We start from the raw sequence: 23,354 nt of genomic DNA, 5'->3' as shown, positions 1-23,354 counted from the left end.
GTCGGATCTAATTCCGCAATTTTCGTGGTAACTGCACTCCGCGTATCACGCATCTGCGCTCAATTCGAATCAGATAGGATGCAGATACGTAGATTAACGTTCTCGCCTGCATTTAGCCGCTAAATGTTGAAGCATAGCGCAGCATACGAAACGAAAGATTAAGAAATTATACTTTCAAAGCTTTCACGAGGTACAGAAGCTGCGGTTTGACGATTTATGCGAGAGATCGAGGCGAGACAGCGTCGATGGTCCACGTTCCTGTACGGTTTCCTCTGGAAGATCAGCCACGCATTACACAAGGGATGGAGGAATACGATTTATGTTGGTGACTGGTAACGTGCCACTGGCAGTGGGTGACCACCCCTTTATCGTTCGCTATGCGACGTGGACCTCCGTTTCTAGCTCCGTATTTTCGTCTGGTGAACAATAGCACTTTTTTTAAAAAAACATGCATATACTTTTCTAGTTTTACATATGGTAAATTCAGCACTTGATACTTTCGGTAAGATCAATACCTTGCATCTACTTTGAGATCAGCTGATCAATAGGTTAAGGGATGAGTATTGGAGTTGAATGAAAAATAAATATCAAGAGAAATCAAACAGCTTACTGTCACCTGTATTTTCAGAAAATTTGAGATAGCCTTCAACATCGACCTAATCATTCGGAAATAAAATAATGTCTCTCCGAAGAGAATCAAAGAACGAGTAAAGCATCAGCGATAGTTTATGGAAAAAATCCGAGTTGAAGGAACAAACAACGGTCCTTTCACGGTATTTTCTGTCGAACCGCGACTTTATCGATACAACTTTTCCTCATTGTTTACGGAAACGTCGAAACTATTTGTTCCCGCTGCACGAAATAAAGGCGACAGGATCAAATGAAAAACAACAGTGACTTTCTATTCAGTGTCATGAATGTCGCGATATTAATTAAACGGAAAGAACATGGTTTAATTGCCCCGACTGAATTCAATACGCTCGATAACGTATCCTGTTACCTGTTAATTTGATTATTGGAACTTGCTAATAAATTGATCATCGAGAATATTAATGCGGACTGGATTCACTTGTCGAGTGTTCGTTACGCATCGAAACGTGATTAATCGGGGAACACGTGGCATCTGGTTCATCCACGGCCATTATCTTAAATTCTATCGGTAGACACGATTGTTCAATATTCTTTCGCGCGATGATCATCAATCGTGGTGCGCCTCGACTGTAACAAGGCTCGAGCTTGCGTTTTATGGTAATTACATTCGGTGTCGATTAATCAACTCGTCCGTTTTATTTCTCGAACACTGGTTTCAGTGATGAGCTATCTAACGGCGCTCCTTCTTATCTCTCGCTTCATTTTCGTGACAGGTTTATTCGACTTCGATATCAATTCCCGCGGTAAATGAAAATCATTTATTATCAAAATAAATCTGTGTACATTTCAAAATATTGAACACTTGGATTATGATGTGGATGAATTTTATTAAAGACAAAGGTGGATAAAATCTCGTATAATTCATAAGATAATGCAAATTAAACCTTGATTTTCCAGCAATAAATTCATCCGTTTATTTCAGCTAAATGCAACCGCGTTCTAAAGCAAAAAACTTATATCGAAAGAACTTTATACTAGAAAGCCCGTCTGAAACTCGATAACGGATCATGGTTTCCCCATGTCAAAGTTCACGGACCACGGACCCAGCTTCAGCGTTCTGTGAATACCAACTGGAGCCAAACCCTCGGCGTTTTCTTTCACAGTGTTCAGCACGTTTTTGCCACGCTCGAATAACTTCCTTGGGAATCTGTGGTTCAATTGTTGGTCGTCTTTATCTCCGTCAGCTTTCAATTTCGACTTCAATTTATCCATTACGAACCCCAAGATCTGCTTGACAGGCTGCAGCGGCGAACCCGCCTCGACGTTGCCCAGAAATCCATTTTTAAACAAATTCGCTAGAAACGGATTATCGGTCTTTACGTTTCGTTCTTGCGAAGAGTCTGCGTTGCTTTTCGTGCTGTCTGAAGTTTCATTTACAGCTGCCTGATTTTTGCTACAAAACGTTGGATTCTTTGGTGAAACGTTGAAGTATTCTTTTCTCAAAATATTGTAATAACACAAATATTGTAATGCATAAATATTGTGATGACTTCATCGTGTAATCTAAACAATCGTTACCTGGACGAGTCAGAATCCGCAGACGAATTGTCAGGCGCCTCCCGTCGAAACAATCTCTGCAAGCTCTGTTCCGCATCAACATGGTCGCCAGACACCTTGTTTTTCAAATCGTCGTCCGGACCGAGGACTTCCGAAACTTGCTTTCTCGCCGTCAGCTGAAAAAGTTCGCTCGTTTTCGCGACGTTATTACCAAACTGTCTCTTCTCTCCAGCGATGAAGAAACACGAAGCAGACTGATTAACTGATATTGTCGTTCAAACCCACCTGGTCAAAGTTCTTCTCGAGGAGCCGTAAAAGTTTAACAATGTCGTTGATATGAATCTCCCTGCCTGCTTGAGATGTATTTACTGTCGAGCTTTTTGGATCCGCAATTGGCTCATTCTGACTCGTTCGAGCGTCGCATTTAACCGACGAAATTACGGAAACGCAGTAAAACGTGGTAATGAGGGACACTCGCAACACCGAAAGTAGTTTCATCGTGATAGCTAGTTTCGACTGTTTGGGCTCCACTTTCGGACACAATTTTATAGGCGTCGCACAGCTGTTTCGATCAGGAATTGTTGCGTGAAAAATGAAATATGCTTGATATGTGGCGTTTGAACAGTCATTGGCGTAACCGGGTTGACTTTGTTGAATATGGAGGTCATACATGTAGCACATGACCATATGGGATCGCGTAGCAATTTCACGTGAGCTAAACAATAGCATATTGAAAATAGGTTGTACGAGTCGACTGTGAAATGCGTCGAATGCATGTCAGTCTAGCGCCTGCATTTATACAACCAGTCGACAATACATATCGGCTGTGCAACTAAAGAATGCAATCCAACTTATCGATCTAACGAATTGTGCTCTAAAATAACAGTCCGCTATAAAACATGAACTGAAGCTTCTAATAATCCCGATTACGCCAATGTGCACGATCAGAAATCGTTACGCGTTGACGAATTGCTGTATTACGAAAGAAGACAAACACAACTGGTCCTGTCACCGATTTTGACGAATGTCTCGTTTTTAGTGAGCGCGCGGAATCGATTTCGAGTTAGAATTCGGTTCCTACAAAACACGAGGCTGTTTTTGCGGCGTGCCGGTTTGCAGGAAATTTTCTTACCGCGGCAGCGGGATTCCAGCAGGATCAGCTTTACTGGCAGGACGAGGCATGCCGCGCGTATCGACGTGCGAAGGATATAACTTTGCCGGAAGAGCGAAACTTTACTCGAACTATCGTCGTTTTTCATGCAACTTTTCCGCTTCCTCTTTCTCCTGCGTCCGGGTATTCGTAACATTTTCGCGGAAACTTTATCGTTTTCCGATCATAACGCATACTTATATTCCCGCTTTAAAACGAGAATTGTTAAATCGTGGAAAAAAGAGAAGAAAGGTGGATCTGTCGGTCTTTAATCGGTCCAATCAGTGTCCTTTGTAATTGTCCCTCGAGATCAAAGAGAATTCGCGTCAGGATTTTGGTATATTTTCCTCCCTTGGCCATCACGTACTTGCTAACTTGAGGATCAGTCGCTCGTTCGAACGAGCTAATTGTGAACGTACCTTTAACACCCGCGGTGCCGTCTTGCATTTTAACGCGGAGCCTCGAACGTTTCTTGGATCTCCTTCCGTGATGAAAGGAAGCCTAGCACAAAGAAGCTTTCTCTGGCTGGAAATCCGCAAAATAGAAGTGCCTTCTCCGCTCGTATCTCGCGAGATATCGTGCCGCGAGCATCAATGGAGATTCCATCGATGAGTTCGAGGGAAAAAAATAGGGAGAAAAACCGAGGAGCGCTCTATTTTATCGCGACCGGTTACGGGCATGAATAGTAGTTCACGCGGAAACACGATGGACGTGGCACGAAACGTATACGCGACGAAGAAACTACTCGCCTGCTTCGCAAATGGAAGTGCAATCGGAAGTTTCGAGATGCACGTGTGCAACGTAGTCACGATATTTCGGTCGGCAATTACTGCGACCGGAAATGGAACTGCAGGCTTCGCGACCATGCCGAATGAGGCGTGCGAGCGAATCAATGTTAGTTGCAGTAAATTTCATCCGATCGTTGCTTCAATTTATTGAGATACTTCGAGGACCATCCGTTACCGACAAATTGGCCCAAAATTATGTTACAGAGTCATCGCCAGTGAATCATGATTGGAATAATCAATGAATATTCTTTTGAGAATTCTTTTATTGAACATTCTATAATATTACACGAAATTAAATCCTACAGAGTATTTTATATAAGAATTTAAAACATACCGACAAAATGTGATGTAGTAGTAGTATAAGAATATTGTGCTCTTGACAAGTTAACATAATTTAATTCGTATAAATTGTTCTAGACAGATTCTTGCGCCTTCCGGTACTCGTAGACGCTCCCGCGTTCGACGAATGCTTGTAGGTTTCTTTGAATCGATGCAACCCTTTCTCCGGGAGTTCCGTAACCGCCTCCCCCTGGACTCTCCAGGATAAAGGTATCCTGCGAACACGAGAACGATTCATAAATTACAGCGAAGTTATTCACGGTTCTTTGCTCCTCCACGCGAACGCGCGACGCTGACGATTCAGAGATACGTATAGAAAAATTCGGTACACAACTCCGCGTCTTCCATCTTCGGAGAGAAATGAAATTGTTGGGTCGTAAGAGGAAACGCGTAAAGGTGTTGCGAGCGTGAAGTGAAAACTTCCGCGGAGAAAACTTTGAAGATTGTGATCATATTTCATTTGCCGCGCGAACGAAGAAGTTTCCCGAAACACAGTTGCACGGTTTTACGAATAAGTATGGAAGTAGTGTGGACGCAAATATCTCAGACGGTTCATAGGAGCTCGTATACATCCCGCTTCCAAATGTATCGAGCTCCGCTGGGAAACAATCTTTACGAGACAGCGTTTAAAGTGCTGCTAGCTTTTTCTGAATTTAGACACGCTCCAACTGAATTATTCGTGTAATGCGTTCTTACCCCTGGAAGAACTGGAACAGCGGTTTTTGGGCCCAGGTTGATCTTTCTTCCATCGGCTCTTCGCAACGTATTTCTTCCTCGTGCTCCTGGCAGACCGCCAGCTAGTCCTGGTGGACTATGCACCCTTCTTTCCGTTAGCACGGACAGCGTCATGGGTGCTCTAAAGAACGATGAGTTATTACTTAGCGCATTGGCTATCACGGAAATTAATATATCAGATGTGATACATTAGGTTCTACCGCAAAGAGGAACTGAAGTTATATCGAACTTAATAGACGTGTGATTAAGTTTGTGATTATGTGTGAATTTCCCAAACCTTAACAAAATAAGAATTTACCTAAAAGTAATCTCACGAATGACACCATCGCCACCACGATATGCCCCAGCGCCACCGCTTCCTGGATGAAGGGAGAATTTGTTGAGGACAACTGGGTAACGAAGTTCCAGTATCTCCGGGTCCGTGATCCTAGTGTTTGTCATGTGAGTATGCACTCCTCCTCTGCCATTCCAGGTTGGTCCCTTCAGAAATCACTTCTTGATAAACAAATATTTATTCAATCAAGGGAAATGATTAAAAGTTTGGTGTATTACAGCTCCACTGCCACCAGCGACGGTCTCGTAGTATCCCCACTCCTCTGTACCGAGTGTCACGTTGTTCATGCAACCCTGGGACGCGGCGCAGGCTCCAAAAGCTTGCAGAACCACGTCTACGACTCTTTGAGATGTTAGAACGTTGCCGCCCACCACTGCAGCCTCTTCGGAAGGATCCAAAAGCGATCCCTTGGGGATAATTACCTTGACGGGCTTGAGACATCCCTGAATAAAGAAATGTAGTAGTCTACGAAAGCGATTAAAGTTGAAGAGAATTGATACTCGAAATGAGATGTTACCTGGTTCAGAGGAACATCTCTGCCCACGATGCACCTCAGACAATAAATCAGTGCTGAAAGAGTAACCGCCCGGGGAGCATTGCAGTTGCCCCAAACTTCATACCCTGTACCACTGAAATTATCTTTCGTGAAAACTACCGATTTATTGTATTGCCACAAGCTATACTTCTAAAATTGAAAGCTTACGTGAAGTCACATATCGCTTCGCCTTTTTCGATATCGATGTTCAACAGAAATTTAATCTCGCTTCCGTCGTCCAAATAGTCTACCGCGCTTGTAGTAGTACTTCCAGTTTCCTTTAACAGTTTGTTGCCAACAGACTTCAACATATCTTTGACGGCCACCTCGGCGTTGTGCTGAATGTGGCCCATGTATGCTTGCACCACGTCGAGTCCGTATATGTCGATCAATTCGTTGACCAGCAACGAACCCTATGGTGAGAATTCATCAGGTTAAATAAACGAGGACTAGATTCATTTTGAGGTTGATTACTTTGTGATTAGCAGCAATCTGTGCTTTGAGGTCGCTCAGGTTGTCCGACAGGTTCCTGGTTCCGGAGCTGCCTGGAATCTTGCCTGGAGCCATTAATTCTTCGGTTAGCTCCTTTTCTCGGAACACGCCTTTGTGGACTAGTAAGAAGCTTTTGAAGGCGGCTCCTTCCTGTAAATTAGTGCATTGAATAGGGGTTGCATTGTCTTATTGGCTTGTCTTATTGATTGAAGGGTGTTATGAATTTGTACCTGAAGTAGAGTGGTCGAATGTGGCGGCATGGAGCCGGGAGTAATTCCTCCGATGTCGGCGTGGTGACCTCTGCTGGCAACGAAGAACACTGGCTTCTCCACATCCCTGCAACAAAGATTAACAAACTTGAAATTATCATTCCTAAAGCTATTAGAGACACAAGGCTTTAAGTTGCCTTATCCTTTAAGTAGCCACCTGTAAAACACCGGAGTGATGACAGTAAGATCCGGAAGATGCGATCCACCCGCCGACGGATGATTCGCAAGAATCACGTCACCCCTTGTGAATTCACCCTTAAAGACCTTCATCTGAAACTGCACGGTCTCCTGCATGGCGCCCAAATGCACCGGAATATGGGGTGCATTCGAGACCAAGCCCCCATCAGGTCCGAAGACAGCGCAAGAGAAGTCCAATCTCTCCTTGATGTTCGTAGATATGGAAGTTCTCTGAAGAATCCTTCAAGCACAATTTCTGAACTTACGATAGGATCGAAGATAGCAGGGACGTTACTTTTATATTCATCTTATCGGTCTACCTGCCCATCTGCTCGGCGATGCTCATAAAACGGTGTGAGAATATGCTGAGCTGAATGGTGTCCAACTCCGTTGTGACTTCGGTCTTCGATCCTTGGCCAATTTTTATTTTTACGTCGCCACGGGGAGTGATCGATGCGGTGCAATCGGGTTCGATCAAGAGGGTACTTAGGCTGTCCATTATAATGGCGGGGCCGGGTATATTGTGACCGGGCGACAGATCGTGTAGTTGGTAGATTTTAGTGTCTAGGTAGCCGGCTTCGAAGTACACCTTGGTAGACTGTGGAAATTGGTCACAATTTTTATTTATTCGACTGAAATAAATACTAAATCCTACTTCTACATACTTTATTCTTGCACTTACCTTTTCCACTTTAGGTGGCGTCGTCGCGGAAGGAAGAATAGGATCTTCTTTAATATCTATCTTACCCACACCTCTGACTCTAACGTCGTTCACCAGGATCTTTCTATTAGGCATCGTGAAACCAAACTCCATTTGATACCTTCATCAAACAAACATCCATTTATCATACTATCAATGTAACTTTCTCTTTATTGGATTCATTTTCAAAATCTTCTATATTACCTTTCCAAGAATGTACTCAGAAAGTCCCCATGTCTGGTACCTTTATTTCCACTACCTTTTAAGCTGGGTGTACACATCAGGGCGCAATCTGTGCCTTGGTAACGCAGGTGCAAGAATGGTTCCGTGACTATGTGAGAGTCTGCGAAGCCTTGTTCAGCTAACTTATTTCTAACCTTCTTCTCCAAAACATCCAAACGCTCGTCCAATCGTGCAAATGATTCTGAAGTAAAAGAACATTTAAATTAATATTTTTAAAGGTTACCTTTAGGGAATTATTTACTTGGTTCGTAGACTTCTGCGCTGGGTTCCTGTGCCTCTTCGACGACATCCGCTAATGCCATTCCGTAAGCTGAGAGGATTCCAGCGTACTTGTGAACGAAAACGGTACCCATTCCCAGAGAACGAGCAATGGCACATGCATGTTGCCCTCCGGCGCCCCCGAAACAGGCCAAAACGTGTCGAGAGGTGTCATAGCCTTTGGCCTATTCAGAAATAAGATATCAACCTGTCTTTGCAAGGTATTTGAAGGTTTCTGTACCTGCGTGAGAGCTCGTATTGGTCTGCACATGGTTTCGTTCGCAACCCTGATAAAACCCATCGCCACCTCTTCGATGCTCATCTTACCCTTGTGACCCTCTTTCGCTAGAAATTCGTTGATCTATAAATTACAGCGGAACTTTCATATACCTCGTGTATTTTAGTCATTTTTGTAATAAAAGAAATATTCAATACTTGATCCGTAAGCGTTTGGAAGGCTTGCAATGTACGGGACTTGTCCAGAGGTTCATTCTCGTTCGGTCCGAATATTTTTGGGAAGTACTCTGGTAACAATCTTCCTAGAGCCAAGTTAGCGTCGGTGACAGCGAGAGGACCGTTTTTCTTGTAACACGCTGGTCCTGGATGTGCTCCTGCACTCTCTGGTCCGACCTCGAAGAGACCTGACCTGAAGAAAAGCATCGATCCGCCTCCTGCCGCAACTGTGTTCACGTCCAACTTCAACCAAAGATCACGTTTTAAAACGTTGAAAGAAATATGCAATCAAACAACGGAACTTTCGAATTTAGAGTGGATGAAACTTTTTAGCTCAGAATTTGTAGCTCTTATGTTCTATTTTATGCGAGACAGTTTTTACAAACGCTGAGTTTCATAAAACAACGCATCAGAGGGTAATTTTGAATCGGAAGTACCTGAGCTGCTTGGATCGTAACACCCGCAGTTGTGCTCTCGTAAACATGCTCGTAACTGCCGCCATAACGGCTCACGTCAGTCGAAGTGCCACCCATATCGAATCCGATCACAGGCAAATCGGTTTCTTTGTTGTAAGTGGTCATCGCGTAACCTACGACCCCACCCGCAGGGCCAGAAAGAATGGCACGAGACCCGTTGAATCTATAAATTATTCAAAAGTGTACAAGTACTTTTCACTTTTTATTCCATGAATAATTCACTGAATGAATAAATGTAGCACTCACGAGTGCATCGGAGTCAGTCCACCGTCGCTTTGCATGAACAGCACATTCACACCTTTCAGTCTATCCTTAAACCCTGACGAGAAACCCTGAACAATCGGTTACGCATCACTTATTCGAATAAAACTCGTGAATCAAATATAAAAAAATTTGATGCATAGATTTTGAATGTTATACCTGTAGATATTGTTTAATATGTGGTGTCAAGTACGCGTCAGCACAAGCAGTGAATCCTCTAGGAACAATCCTAGTCATTGGCATAACTTCGTGGGAAAGAGACACTTGAGGAAAACCTGCAAGCCTCGCCAACTCGCCTACTCTGACTTCCTGTTCAGCGAACCTGAAATAAGGGACTAAAATAAGATACAGCATTGTGGACGCAACAATTGCCGTCTTTAGAAACGAACATGTAACTGTGTGCCAAAACCACGGCCAAACTCTCGATCCCAGATCGTCGTAATTCCTGGAGGTCCTTTTTTAGCTTCTCCTCGTCTAGTTCTTGCGTGACGAACAGATCCTCGCCTGTTGAACCTTTCACTCGGCGCCATTTTTTGTTCTCCAGGTAGCATTTACCCGGCAATGCGGGTATTACTCTACACTTAACTTCTACTACTTCCTTGTACAGGACTTCTGGCGTGAGGACTTGCTGCAAAAGTATTGCGTTAATTGTGGGTTGAAAGGTGATGGAAGGGAATTTGGGATTTTGGGATGTTTGGGAGTTGGAGATCTGGAATTTTGGGAATTTGGAATTTGGAGGTTGAGGCATTTGAGATTTTGAGAATTTCAGAAGTGGGAGTTTGGGTGTTTCAGAGTTTGAGAGTTTGGGACTTTGAGAGATTGGGACTTTGAGAGTTTGGGACTTTGAGAGTTTGGGAGTTTGAGAGTTTGGGACTTTGAGAGTTTGGGACTTTGAGAGTTTGGGATTTTGAGAGTTTGGGAATTTGAGAGATTGGGACTTTGAGAGTTTGGGACCTTGAGAGTTTGGGTGTTTGAGAGATTGGGACTTTGAGAGTTTGGGACTTTGAGAGTTTGGGACTTTGAGAGTTTGGGACTTTGAAAGTTTGGGAGTTTGAGAGATTGGGACTTTGAGAGCTTGGGACTTTGAGAGTTTGGGACTTTGAGAGTTTGGGACTTTGAGGGTTTGGGTGTTTGAGAGATTGGAACTTTGAGAGTTTGGGAGTTTGAGGAGTGGGAAGCTTGAGAATTTGAGAGTTTGAGAGTTTGAGAGTTTGGAACTTTGAGAGTTTGGGACTTTGAGAGTTTGGGAATTTGAGAGATTGAGACTTTGAGAGTGTGGGACTTTGAGAATTTAGAAACTTGAGAATTTGGAAACTTGAGAATTTCAGAATTTAAGAGTTTGGGGACTTGAGAGTTTTTGAACTTGAGAACAGCGGAATTTAGAGATACGAAGGTTTCGGGATTTGAAGAGTTGAGAATTCACATAGTAATGAAATATAAAAATCTGGAATCTCAAAATTCAAGAACTCAAGTACTTGAAACTACAGAGCTCTGAATCTACCATACCACTCTCAGATACATACCAGATCAAATATATTAGGCCTCGCCTGGTTTCCAATAAAAAGAAGATCCCTAAATCCCTCGTTTATCAACAGTGCCATTTTCGCACCCTTTCTTTCCAGCAGAGCATTCGTAGCGACCGTAGTTCCCATTCGAATCCATGATATCAACGAAGTGTCAATTTCGCCCTCAATTCTTTTCCCAGTCTCCTAAAAATCGCAGCAAATTAATCAGCGCACCTAATGTCGCTATAATTAACTACCTGTTCAAGAATTCTTCTAATTCCTTCTCGCGGCGCGTCTTCGTAATTGGCCGGATCAACTGACAGTAGTTTTATCGCTCGAATCTTGCCGCCTGGACATCTGGCGTACACGTCCGTAAACGTGCCACCGCGATCTATAGCGAACTCGAACTTCTCGACCATTTTACACCTGTAGTCTGTCAAAAGCTCGAGAGATCCAGTGGATACCACACGCGAGACTGTTTCACCAGAGAATCATCGAATTCGGTGCACGATAAGGTCTGATAAGATCACGACATAAGCCCGCAGTGTACACACGATAGAACAAACAAAGTGGATTTTCGACTGCTGTTATTTTGACTGTGATATCGCGATTATTGTTAACAGCAAACTCGATTTGTCTTTGAAAAAATTTCACTCACGATCTACCATAGATCAACAGTACTCTTCTGAATGTTCGAACGGAACATGCAACTGTTTGTTTTGCGATGGAGTAACACCGATAGGGAACATAGGCGTAGAACGATGACAGAGCTAGTATATTTCCATTAGGTTTATTCGTTTGGGTTGTTACGTAACGCGAATGTACATGGATATTTCAAACGTGGAACTATTTAGAGGTTATTTTGTATATATTGAGTCCCAGCTTGAAGTTTATATCTCGATCGAATTTTAATAATTCCTTTTTGGATCTGTCGAGTATCGGATAAATTATTCTGTTGATGGTTCCATGAATGAAGAGTATTTTGGGTTAATTGAACCGTAAAGAGAGTAGCGTCGCGTCGTTAAGGACCAGGGTCACCGGACCCTTCGAGACTGCGCACTCATGATTTCTGGTTTCATTAGACTCGATGGGAGGAACCTCAGGTTCCCCTACGGGACAAAGTCCAAGTCGAATTGACACTTCTTTTTATCTCAACGAGAACGATTTATTAAACTATGACATGTCATTTCGTTTTACATACGCAAACGTCGCTTTACAGGGTCGAGGTCGTACGTTCGCATCACATGATCGTCGCATCTCTTACAAAATAATTTAACAAAGTCTTTATCTCTAGAAATTTTGATGCCTACGTACGTACAAAATAAACCTACAGATGTCTAAATGTTACAATTTTTCTGTTGAGAACGTTTCTCAATATAAAAATACGTTTTCTAATCTACGTATGCTTAATCCGTATCGCCGTTAATGGGACAGGGCTCCATTGTTCTACGTCGCTAGTCACTGCAGCTCAATTTGGCAATATAGCGAGATGCAACTGGAGAGTGGAAATAAAAGCTGGAGGTTCTCTGATAAAGTTTCTGTTTGTAAAATCGATGTGAATGGCAAATGCAATATTACTGCTGTGCATTGCATTTATAAAATTTAACTCGTTTATTTTCACTTTTCAATTACTCTCACTGTCCTGAGCTAACGCAGTGTCTTAGGCGTTCAACAATAACAATGTCTGCCCAGGGTCCCTTAAACTCTAACGGCGGCACTGGTTTAACTCAACCGAGTATCGTAGAATACGTGTAAAAATATGTATCCATAAATGCAGTTTTTCGCGGAAGCTTCGAGATTCGGAAACGTGCGAACGATTTTACAAAAGATAGAAAACAGCTCTCGTTAATAAATAGAAATTATACAACAATTTTGCGAATCTTGTTAAAAAAATATCTTTTGCTGAACAGATTCAGGTAGCAGTCTTTACAACTTGGCCTTCCCCTCGAGGATAGTGTTGTAAATTTGTTCCGTGAGTTTCACGTAGTCCCCAGAACGCTCCAGAAAGTAAACTGGATCAGTGATCTGTAAATTAGAAAGTAAAACAGATTCGAGAAAAGAGAAACAGAAGATTTCGAGTTACCTTTTTTATGTCGAAACCATCTCGTTGAAGATCCTTTTTCTTCAACTTGAACGTGCCTGAGGGAACATAGAAGCTTATCAAATTTGCGCGAGAAGCGGATAATATTATTAGCAAGATACTTGCCAGTCATTGGTAGTTCCGATAAAACTCGAACGAAGAGAGGCCTGGCGTACGACGGCAGAGCCTTTTTCACGCCCTCCGCCATTTCTTTGATGTTCAGAGTGTTATCTGGGTCGTAAATGGCTGCCATTCCGGCCTTGCCTTCGGCTCCAGGTACCTATCAATGTTACAGAGTATCTGTAGAGCATTTTAAAACCAAATTGCAGCTTCTCTCGGTCGTTACTTACTTCCACTCCATAAACGACTGCGTCTTTCAGACCAATCACGTTACTGACTACACCTTCGACTTCGGAAGTAGCCACGTTTTCACCGTGCCACCTGTGTAGCATTTTAGACTTAAAACAATTAAGAATTTAGGAAACTCAAAGACTCATGTGAATTTACCTGAACGTGTCACCGGTTCTGTCCTTGAAATAGAAGTAGCCCATCTCATCCATAAGTAGGATATCACCTGTGCCAAAAATATGAACATGCAATATTATTGAAAAATATTCAACATCTAAGTCTGGTCTAATCTTATACGATTGTACATTATTTGTACGTTGTACGTTGCGATTGTATTTAGAGTTTCAAGCTTTTAACGCATTACTGACCGGAATTGAAGACACGATCGCCCTTTTTGAACACGTCACGAAGAATCTTCTGTTCAGACGCTTTCGTGTCGGCGTATCCAGAGAAGTCGTTCAGCACTCTCTTAGGATTAATTTTGCCCACGAAGATGCCCGATTCTCCTAACGAGGAAAACAGCAACTTAGTACTATTACGACATTGACAGAAGCGAGAAACTAACCAGGTTTGCAGCGTATGCAGAGACCATCCGGTCCTCTCAATGGTTCTCCAGTCTCCTCGTCGACCCTCAACAATGCTACTGGATACAGGGAACCAGCGAACAACGGCACGAATCCCACTGCTCCGATCTTGTTGTCGATGTTCACTGAAAAGGAATTATGAATAAAAAATCCTTGCCTTAAAGCTATGTAAATGTAGCTAAAGTCAGTGTGTCAAACAGGAAAAGATACAAATATTAATGAAAAAGTGAAATAACTTCAGATAGGCTCTAAAGTTATAGACAAATTTTTCCATGGCTACAATTACTCGATTGCAGAGGTAAAGTTAGTCATGCGAGATTAATGAACTAGGCTATCAACATCGATCTATCTGATTAACTAGAAATAATATTTTCGAGTACTCTCATAGATTAGTTGTACTTGCATGTTGTAAATTTCTGCGAAAACAGAAATATTTGCTCATGACTAATAGTCTTGCTTATCAATTTTTAATGAACGTTATTGCTACCTTATCGTTACGTAGTGCATCCGCACTTAGAAGTATACTGTAACCTAGATATAGACAGGTATAAAAAATGGAAAGCATTTGAAAATTATTTATGAAAAATTGAAGATTCTGCTTAAACCACTAACAGCTTAAATTAATGAAATTACCCAGATTCGAGTTTCCTTCAGTAGCACCATAAAACTCCCCAATCTGCTTCACCCCGAATCTCTCCACGAACGGCTTCCAAATCTGCGGCCTAAGGCCGTTTCCAAACATCAGTCGAACCTTGTGCGTGGTATCGCAAGGGCCTGGAGGTACAGTGAGCAAATATCGACAGATCTCTCCGATGTACTGTGCGACCTGCAATCAAAACATTCTTGCTCTTATCGTCGTAATCAATTACTATAATAAATTGCTCGTGATACGACGTTACGCGGAAAAACCGAGTGTAATAGAGCAATTGCAAACTCCAATTACGATTGCATGCTACTGAATTTGAGTCGACCGAGTAACAATGATCTTACGGTGCATTCGTAATGGACACAATCCGGCCAGAACTTTGAAGCACTGAATCGTCTGCGAAGGACAACCGTGATGCCCTTTAGCAATGTTTGACCCACTCCAATTAGCCCTCCGGCGGTGTGATAGAGCGGTAGAGAATTGTAGATACGATCGGTCGATCGCAAACCGAGCATGGAGTTTACGCCGCACGCCATTAACATGTACCTAGAATAAATAAATTGCTGTTAAATCACTGTGATGACTTCTGGAAAATTCTCGGGCCATCGAAATAGCATTTTGATTGAAATAGTCTTGACGAGAGTTATAGTTGGTATCAGAAAAGGAAAGTATCAAAGTACATACGCCGTTGCCGCTGAGCAACGAGGTCATTGAAACGTCTGATGATTTCATACATCATAAAATTTCACAGACAGATAATTGAGAAATATGAACGTTTAATAATTGAAAAAAGCGAAGCAGCTGTTCGAGACGATAAACATTTGCAGCTTCATTTTTCTCGCAAACGATGACTCGTCGATTATTCCGTACTTTCCAAAATTGGTATCAAAGTCTGTTTATTGCCATCGCTTATCGTGCGTATTCGGAAACATAATCTGCATTTTTACATCATTCAGAGATAATTGGAATCATACTTATCACTTTCGTTCTGACGTAATTTTATTTTTCGATCATTTTTTATGATTAAATCTCGCGCTGATTCGTTAATAATTGTGTCAACTGACTCACAAATTGATGAAGATTTTTGTTTAAAGCTTGCGTCAAAATTCGTACCTTAAATTAGTAATAACAGCAGCCTTCGGCATCCCAGTGGTACCCGAGGTATAGATGTAAATCAATTTATCCCGGGGAGTACCTCGACTGAGGTCGAGAGGGCTCGGATCGATGGTGCTGATTTCCGTTTTTAGATCGATCGCTCCTTCGAGACACGGGGTGTCTGGCAGATCCGACCACTGGTACAAAGCCACGTCTGGAATTTTCTCCCTAATTTCACGAATCACTGAACAAAAAGACGTATCGTTCTTATTCCTGTTTCAGAGCGGAAATATCGAAAGTTGCTAACATTCAATTTAAGGCGAGAAGTGTGCTGATAACCAAAAAACTTGAAAAAAATAGCATTATGAAAGATCATACAACTGGTTCTAGTGAGCCAACAAGTTAATTGATATTCTCGCTAAGCGATACTTAGAAATCTTTTTCAACAAAGTACACTTACACTGTAAGAGTGATTCAACATTTCCTTATTGACGTTAATTCTTGTCATGCATATATTCCATTAAATCACAAAAGAGTCTACTAATTAGAAATTCCAAGAAAATTTTGATACGAACCTTCTTTAAAGTCCGATCCAAAAATAACAGCTTTACAATTGGCCGCCTTGATGCTGTGAACCAAAACGTCTCTATAAAGGTTCGTGTTCAAAAGTGCACCCACGTATCCAGCCTTGCTAAGACCTAGCCACGTTCCCACATATTCGGGGCGACTTTCCATTATCAGACCGACGCTATCCCCAGGGGATAAGGATTTCGTTCGAAAGTAACGCCCCAGTTGATTGCTGTATTCTTCCAGCTACGAAACGAGAACATTACAATGCTTTCTGCAAGAATTCTCGTTAATTCGACTCACCTTTCGATACGTCCATTCCTTGTCCTCGAAAATGAAAGCAATTTTATCAGGATTAGTGGTGGCGAACCTCGTAAATATCTTTGCCACAGTGTACCCTCGCTTTTCGAACCACCATAGCAGAGCATTAACACGGACGAACCTGTAGGCACCCCTGTCACGGAAGAAAAACGGTGCTTAATAACATTTACTTCTGATGTCTGAAAGTCTGGATGCGGAAGTACGAAATTCATCTTTCGGTTTGACGAGGGATCAGTTTGTGATGGATTAGGATGGGAGGTAGGTTAGGTTTTTAGGACTGTGGAAGTTGGGGATGTTAGAGTTTAAAATTTGAAGGGTTTGGAACTCAAGCTCAAAAATTCCTAAATTTCCAACTCCTCAGGTCCCCAAATTCTCAAGCTCTCAAATTTCTAAATTTCCAAATTCTCTCGTCCCCAATTTCTCAAGCTCCCAAATTTCTAAATTTCCAAATTCTCACGTCCCCAAATTCTCAAGCTCTCAAATTTCTAAATTTCCAAATTCTCACGTCCTCAAATTTTCAAGCTCCCAAATTCCTAAATTTCGAACTCCTCACGTCCCCAAATTCTCAAGCTCTCAAATTTCTAAATTTCCAAATTCTCTCGTCCTCAATTTCTCAAGCTCCCAAATTCCTAAATTTCCAACTCCTCACGTCCCCAATTTCTCAAGCTCCCAAATTCCTAAATTTCCAAATCCTCACGTCCTCAAATCCTCAGAGAGTGTTGGATGTGATAATTTTAAGACTCTAGAAGTTGGGGGATGTTAGTGTTTAAAATTTGAAGGCTTTGGAACTTATAGAGTGTTGGATTTTTGAATCTGAGGACTCTAGAGTTAAGGAATATTAGTGTTCAAAATTTGAAGACTAGTACTTAGTGTTGGATTTTGTAATCCTACGACACTGGAAGTTGAGAAATATTAGTGTTTAAAATCTGAAGTCTTCGAAACTTAAAAAATATTGTGCCTTAAAATTCCATAACTCCGAAACTTGCAGAATGGAGTCCAAAATTTTAGCACTTCGAACGTGAAGAATGCTGTAGTCTAAAATTTCAAACATGGAGAATGGACCTTAAAATTTTATCACTCTAAACCTTGAATGTTCTCTGTAATTTTAACTCTGATTTTGGAATATCATCAATTGCTCACCTTATTAAAGTGACGTGTTAAAAAAGACGTGACAACCGGTAATGATTTAGATAATGGGAGTGATTCTACGCGACACATTTCTACGATGGGAAAGGGGTCAGTCGGAAAAGCATTGAATGACACGATTAGTCGGGAAGCGAATCAGAGTACAGATAGAAACGATCGTATGTTTTCTGGATCGTTGATACGTATTATACCACGATTCTAATGTAACATCCTTTCCTCTCTGGATCAATTGGTTAATGTCGCGGCTCGACACGCGCGTGACATGTGTCGCGCGAACGCAACCTTTCTGCGATTGCTCCTTCGACACCTGTTTGATTGCGCTTCCATTACCATGTACAGATATTTAGATTTCACCGTTGTTAATTTATATGCATTAATTTCGAATTAAATGTCGTTTCAAAATCTGCTTTAGAAATCAATGGAGATAATTTAAAATATACATGGAGTCATTGTAGATAATTTAAAATACCACGTTTGTTGCTAATGTTTTGTCTCTTGCATGTGTACCATCTGATTATTTCGGTAATATTGACTGAAAAAGATCACTAACATTTGCTACAATTGCAACTACTCATCATGACTCTCAACTTGCATTTACAATAAATTCTACAAACTAATAAATTCTCAGTTTATAAATAAAAAAAGAATGTTTACAATAATTACAGTGAAAACTCTGTAATTATAATCATTCAAAAAAGTATACTCTTGACAATAAGAACAGTAATTACCCAAATCACAAAAGAGATTAATCCTCACATCTTAAGATTATTAATCTTCACATCTAATCTCCATCTCAAGGAATTAAGGCCAAATCGCTAGGTAAAATCAATAAAAACAACCGACGATATTTTAATAACACTTTATTTGCATATAAGCTACACTTTATTCGAATATAAAAATGTTGAAGAAACAGAAGCTATCCCCGGAAGATTACGCCTTTGCCGAAGCTCTCGTCTCGCGGCGAGTATACGACACCAGCGGTCAGCCCCTTCCAACGCTTCCACGGTGATTAAATGAAATCAAATAAAATAACGAAGCACGTTGCGTGCTAGGTATGAAGATAACCTAGAGACCGCGGTGCATCACTCGCGGTTTCGTTGCCACACGTTAACCCCTGGGCTCAGGTTTGCATCTCCATGAAGGTAATCCTCCAGTCGACGTTAATACTCTTCGCTATGGAGAACGTACGCCCTTGAACGCTTTATTACACGTTTGCAGATATAATTTACTGGGTTTCATACACTTTCTTTGGGTAAATCTACATTTTGGTGTTGTGATTGTTGAATTTTTGGAGAATTAAAATTAGGACTTTGGAGATTCAAAGTTGGGGAGTTTTGAATCTTCAATTTAGCTATTCGCAAATTTTTTATGTGCAATTACCCTAATTTCAATGCAGAATTTTTAAGTTCCTAAACTCTCAAATTTGTAAATTATCAAGCTCCCAAATTCCTAAATTTTGAAATCCTCACGTCCCCAAATTCTCAAGCTCCCAAATTCTCAAGTTTCTAAATCCTCACGTCCCCAAATTCTCAAGCTCTCAAATTCTCACGTCCCCAAATTCTCAAGTTTCTAAATCCACACGTCCCCAAAATCTCAAGCTCTCAAATTCTCACGTCCCCAAATTCCTAAATTTCCAACTCCTCACGTCCCCAAATTCTCAAGCTCCCAAATTCCTAAATTTCCAACTCCTCACGTCCCCAAACTCCTAAATTTCCAATTCCTCACGTCTCCAAATTCTCAAGCTCCCAAATTCCTAAATTTCCAACTCCTCACGTCCCCAAATTCTCAAGCTCCCAAATTCCTAAATTTCCAACTCCTCACGTCCCCAAATTCTCAAGCTCCCAAATTCCTAAATTTCCAACTCCTCACGTCCCCAAATTCTCAAGCTCCCAAATTCCTAAATTTCCAACTCCTCACGTCCCCAAATTCTCAAGCTCCCAAATTCCTAAATTTCCAACTCCTCACGTCCCCAAACTCCTAAATTTCCAATTCCTCACGTCTCCAAATTCTCAAGCTCCCAAATTCCTAAATTTCCAACTCCTCACGTCCCCAAATTCTCAAGCTCCCAAATTCCTAAATTTCCAACTCCTCACGTCCCCAAACTCCTAAATTTCCAATTCCTCACGTCTCCAAATTCTCAAGCTCCCAAATTCCTAAATTTCCAACTCCTCACGTCCCCAAATTTTCAAGCTCCCAAATTCCTAAATTTCCAACTCCTCACGTCCCCAAATTCTCAAGCTCCCAAATTCCTAAATTTCCAACTCCTCACGTCCCCAAATTCTCAAGCTCCCAAATTCCTAAATTTCCAACTCCTCACGTCCCCAAATTCTCAAGCTCCCAAATTCCTAAATTTCCAACTCCTCACGTCCCCAAATTCTCAAATTTCCAAATCCTCACGTCCCCAAATCCTCACACCCCCAAATCCTCACGTCCCTAATCTCTCAAATCCTCAAATTCCCAATTTCCCGAATTCATCAACTTCCCAAATTCTCAAATTCTCGAACGTGTCCCAACAAACCAACTGCAGTATCGCCATAATCTACCGTGCAGCGCCATACAACCGCGATTATCATAAAATTTTCCCGAGTAAAGAAACATAAAATTTGTGAAACAAGAAATTGTCGTCTCGTAGGAAACTGCACCGAGTATACAACTATGGCGCAGGGCAAGTGAGACATTTGATCTTCGAGCGATGATAGACCAACGCTTAATGGAATGTAAACGCTGGCATCCAACACTCGTTCGCGGACAAGGACGCGCGTTGAGCTGTTTATCTTTCGGCGAGAAAATTTTGCAAACGATGTTTGCGCGATTACACGTGTTCCGGGTACGGAGAATGCGATACTGCATTCGATATTCCAACAACCTGTTGCCATCGGCAATGCTAGCGACCACTTTTGTAATCGATTCCATCGACTCTGCTCGTGGAAAAAGCGGTGCAATTCTCGTATAAGTAGACATCTTTTCTATTGAGAAATATGGGGAAGCGTGACGGTTTTCATGATCCTGGAATCGTGACTCAAATAATTCTGATGTAAAAGTGAATATTTGAAACCTTCATGCATTGTCCTTATTTTAAATTTTAAAAATCATTCAAATGTCAGGGTCGGGGTTAATAAATTCCTCGTCCGAATAGAACCTCGAAAACACTTTAATAATGTACTGTATTATTATTTAAAAGGGAAATTAAACTTGCGAATATTTTATCATATTCATAAATTCCACCCTATGCAAACTACGCTCAAAATGAGCTGTATCAGAGATGGTAATTATATTCGCAACAAAAATATCTGCACGATGAAAGTGCAATTTTTATTAATAGCTGTTTGAATTTATAAATGCCCACATCAACTGTCCAGCCGTGAAATGTTTAAAAACATCAACCACTTTTGCCCCGTTCCCGCATCCAATACCACAAGGGAATTTCTCCGGCTTTTCAGTCCATCAGTCGTCAAAGTCAAAGTCCACGCATCAAAGAGAACGCGTCGAACAAAATTAAAGCCGCACGAACTTATGTAACCGATGTTTGCGAACCGCACGAAACACCATGCGGTTCCCAGGTCCGAAATATAAAACAGAGGAGGTATTTGCACGGTGCTCTGTTCGAGCGCGATCACGGGATGAAAACCATGTTATTGAAGGAGCTGTTTAAATTCCATGCACTCCATATTGGCCCGACAATGGTCGTTCGCGGCGGTACAATGCACGAGCTGCATCCGCCGATGAATGTGTGCACATTGATAGCACGAGCACACTCGTACGCGAAGAATACCGGTACGATGCGGTGTATCAATCAATGGCCAGTTCTGTTACTGTGATAAAATCAATGCCAAATGGCCTGGGTTCGCTCCTGCCGTTATTATGCAACCTTTTTGCTGCAGATTTAGTCTTCGAACTGCTATCGGAGGACAATTTTTGGATGTAGATTAACCTCCTCGAAAATACTCTGTACCGGTCAGTTTGTCAAAGGTTATCATTGTTTTTGTGTTTACACTCTTCTCCATTTACTGGTATATGATTTCTAACGAGGCAAATATAATGAAGAGGTTAGATAAGTTATAGGAATATAAGACTTCGTGCATTCTATACTGGTTTGGCTTGTAGAGAGAATCTCTTGTACTTCATTTACTCCATTAACGTCGATGGATCCCACATCGCAGTAAACGTGTTAATTGGCAGTACAATTTATTTTACGAAAAAGATGATGCCACTGGCACGTTATGACCTCGCTTGCTACCAAAATAAGTACCACTCTTTTCGAGAACAGTGAACCACAGAAGCCTAACAAATTAATCAAAGGTCCCCAAACCTAAGAATTAAAACAGTGAGTGACAGACAATGACTAAAAATGAAAAGTATGTAAAAGCATAGATAAGAAAATTGCAAGGACAGTAAATTTGAAGTACCACTTACACCGGAATTATGAGAATAAATAAAAACATTTCGAATGTGTATAAAAGGAAATGAAATATGATTGCAAAAGGCATCGACACGGATGACAAACATTTTTGAACAATACTTTCGCCGAGTATTCTGTAACGTGAACTCTGTGAAAACGGAGAGAAAATGTTTGATTAGGTTCAAGTGCGGAGCGTGAAAGAGCACGCGTGGGTGTACATTCAAGCGTAATCAAGAATATACGTTCGGTACAAAGTCAAATCGAGCCGTAACGCTCGAGATATTACGAATATTTGTTCAAAGGTTTTCTGTTTCCACCATTTCTGCTTCCGTGGTAACGGCGAGCACGTGGGTCCACCAGTGTCGATGAACGATTCTCGAAATTTTCGAACTCCCAAATTTCTCGATTCAAATTTGCGAACTTACTTTCAATTTTTAAATGTCTAACACTCGCACGATATCTCGTAGAATCTTATCCTAGTGTTTACAATTCATAGCATGCACAGTAAATAATCGTACCGATCGATCGTTGAAATGTTTTCACGGTGACAGTCGCAGAAAGGAAAAAGTGAGCAGTATCATCGATCGATTTGGTGTTAATTGAGGCACGATAATTTAAAATACTCACAGCACGTCTCTGGGCAAGGTCTTGCAGAGCAAATAAACGAAGCGTCGTCGGCTTCCCGTAAGCAAATAGGCGCCGACAATAACGGATAGACTCGCGATCACCAGCTCGTGCAGTCCCATGACTCGGAGGGAACAGGACGCGCACTGATCGATTCGCCGGCGCCCGTTAGGTCGCGTGTTACCACGAGCACGTATCTAACAGGGATGTTCTGTCGCGAGTCGAGCGCAAGAGATAAGAAAAGAACGCGTGCAAGGAGGCTCGCGCGTACGAGGACTAATACGCTCGGTCAGGTGCTCCAAGTCGCGAGCGGACGACGACTGACCAGGCTGCCGGTGTGTGTACTCGCATATACGTATCGTGTCGCGAAACGTACAAGTGATCGTCATTGATAGTCATTGGCGTAGCGTGCTAGAATGTGGGAGGGGAATCGCGCGAGTTCAAACTTTTCGCGGCTTCGTGCAACGAACGGAAAATCGATCGCGATCTAATCGATGTTGAAAATTCATCGAGTCTAAGACAGTGTCGGTTTAATTGCGTTAAACGGGGACGCCGCGATGTGCTCAATTTTCTAATCGATTAATGAGGTAAAAGCGGCGGATGCAAAGGTGCACGAGCAAATTTTTCGATACTGCAACATCGATTTTCTTCGGGTAAAAATAGCTGTGAGGAGTCTTCCAG

At 41.8% G+C, this 23,354-nt stretch overlaps 3 protein-coding genes and 1 long non-coding RNA gene across 7 annotated transcripts; all 4 read right to left on the bottom strand.

Annotated features, from left to right (window-relative positions):
* Window positions 1–1,532: 1,532 nt before the first annotated feature.
* On the bottom strand, window positions 1,533–4,225 carry LOC105662189 (uncharacterized). Of its 3 annotated transcripts, none has more exons than XM_012282947.2 (4): window positions 2,434–4,225; window positions 2,170–2,324; window positions 1,871–2,044; window positions 1,533–1,798 (listed from the first exon to the last, which is right to left on the bottom strand). In XM_012282947.2, exons 1-4 carry the CDS (start codon window positions 2,875–2,877, stop codon window positions 1,657–1,659), a joined length of 915 nt encoding a protein of 304 aa, XP_012138337.2. In that variant the 5' UTR covers window positions 2,878–4,225; the 3' UTR covers window positions 1,533–1,656. The 3 variants fall into 3 exon arrangements, with proteins under 3 accessions (XP_012138337.2, XP_076390083.1, XP_076390082.1); XM_076533968.1 differs by having other exon boundaries at window positions 1,533–2,044; window positions 2,434–2,710; window positions 3,718–4,225; XM_076533967.1 differs by having other exon boundaries at window positions 1,533–2,044.
* A 106-nt stretch (window positions 4,226–4,331) lies between these two features.
* LOC100879548 (5-oxoprolinase) lies at window positions 4,332–11,887 on the bottom strand. Of its 2 annotated transcripts, XM_012281897.2 has the most exons (21): window positions 11,121–11,887; window positions 10,882–11,067; window positions 9,748–9,986; window positions 9,518–9,680; window positions 9,344–9,429; window positions 9,059–9,260; window positions 8,604–8,864; window positions 8,410–8,529; window positions 8,152–8,353; window positions 7,872–8,091; window positions 7,650–7,788; window positions 7,288–7,565; window positions 6,948–7,208; window positions 6,752–6,857; window positions 6,504–6,671; window positions 6,198–6,442; window positions 6,012–6,123; window positions 5,713–5,937; window positions 5,459–5,640; window positions 5,122–5,281; window positions 4,332–4,640 (listed from the first exon to the last, which is right to left on the bottom strand). In XM_012281897.2, exons 1-21 carry the CDS (start codon window positions 11,280–11,282, stop codon window positions 4,500–4,502), a joined length of 3,858 nt encoding a protein of 1,285 aa, XP_012137287.2. In that variant the 5' UTR covers window positions 11,283–11,887; the 3' UTR covers window positions 4,332–4,499. The 2 variants fall into 2 exon arrangements, with proteins under 2 accessions (XP_012137287.2, XP_076390080.1); XM_076533965.1 differs by lacking the exons at window positions 10,882–11,067; window positions 11,121–11,887 and having other exon boundaries at window positions 9,518–9,693; window positions 9,748–9,885.
* Window positions 11,888–12,003: 116 nt separating this feature from the next.
* Fatp3 (Fatty acid transport protein 3) lies at window positions 12,004–23,343 on the bottom strand. The gene is made up of 13 exons (XM_012281913.2): window positions 22,677–23,343; window positions 16,487–16,637; window positions 16,192–16,429; window positions 15,635–15,860; window positions 14,866–15,067; window positions 14,509–14,701; window positions 13,857–14,000; window positions 13,660–13,797; window positions 13,451–13,517; window positions 13,294–13,384; window positions 13,070–13,223; window positions 12,947–13,002; window positions 12,004–12,888 (listed from the first exon to the last, which is right to left on the bottom strand). The coding sequence occupies exons 1-13, from the start codon at window positions 22,793–22,795 to the stop codon at window positions 12,790–12,792; spliced, it is 1,878 nt and encodes a 625-aa protein (XP_012137303.1). The 5' UTR covers window positions 22,796–23,343; the 3' UTR covers window positions 12,004–12,789.
* On the bottom strand, window positions 18,494–22,670 carry LOC143264876 (uncharacterized). The gene is made up of 2 exons (XR_013038846.1): window positions 21,771–22,670; window positions 18,494–21,671 (listed from the first exon to the last, which is right to left on the bottom strand). It is a non-coding gene; the product is annotated as an uncharacterized LOC143264876 (long non-coding RNA).
* Window positions 23,344–23,354: the final 11 nt, after the last annotated feature.

The sequence above is a fragment of the Megachile rotundata genome, chromosome 7 (assembly GCF_050947335.1).
Source record: "Megachile rotundata isolate GNS110a chromosome 7, iyMegRotu1, whole genome shotgun sequence".
NCBI lineage: Eukaryota > Metazoa > Arthropoda > Insecta > Hymenoptera > Megachilidae > Megachile > Megachile rotundata.
Note: the sequence above shows the minus strand (reverse complement) of the source record. Positions and strands in the feature narration are given on the sequence as shown.

Coding starts and splice junctions, on each gene's coding strand:
- LOC105662189 (XM_076533967.1), bottom strand. CDS start 2,877: ATGCTATTGTTTAGCTCACGTGAAATTGCTACGCGATCCCATATGGTC. Junction 2,325..2,433: donor TCGAGAAGAACTTTGACCAG/GTGGGTTTGAAC, acceptor GAACTTTTTCAG/CTGACGGCGAGAAAGCAAGT. Junction 2,045..2,169: donor GCGGATTCTGACTCGTCCAG/GTAACGATTGTT, acceptor AACGTTTTGTAG/CAAAAATCAGGCAGCTGTAA.
- Fatp3 (XM_012281913.2), bottom strand. CDS start 22,795: ATGGGACTGCACGAGCTGGTGATCGCGAGTCTATCCGTTATTGTCGGC. Junction 16,638..22,676: donor ACCTTGCCCAGAGACGTGCT/GTGAGTATTTTA, acceptor CTTCCGTGACAG/GGGTGCCTACAGGTTCGTCC. Junction 13,003..13,069: donor ATCGGAACTACCAATGACTG/GCAAGTATCTTG, acceptor ATGTTCCCTCAG/GCACGTTCAAGTTGAAGAAA.
- LOC100879548 (XM_012281897.2), bottom strand. CDS start 11,282: ATGGTCGAGAAGTTCGAGTTCGCTATAGATCGCGGTGGCACGTTTACG. Junction 9,261..9,343: donor GGACTGACTCCGATGCACTC/GTGAGTGCTACA, acceptor AATAATTTATAG/ATTCAACGGGTCTCGTGCCA. Junction 6,672..6,751: donor ATTCGACCACTCTACTTCAG/GTACAAATTCAT, acceptor ACTAATTTACAG/GAAGGAGCCGCCTTCAAAAG.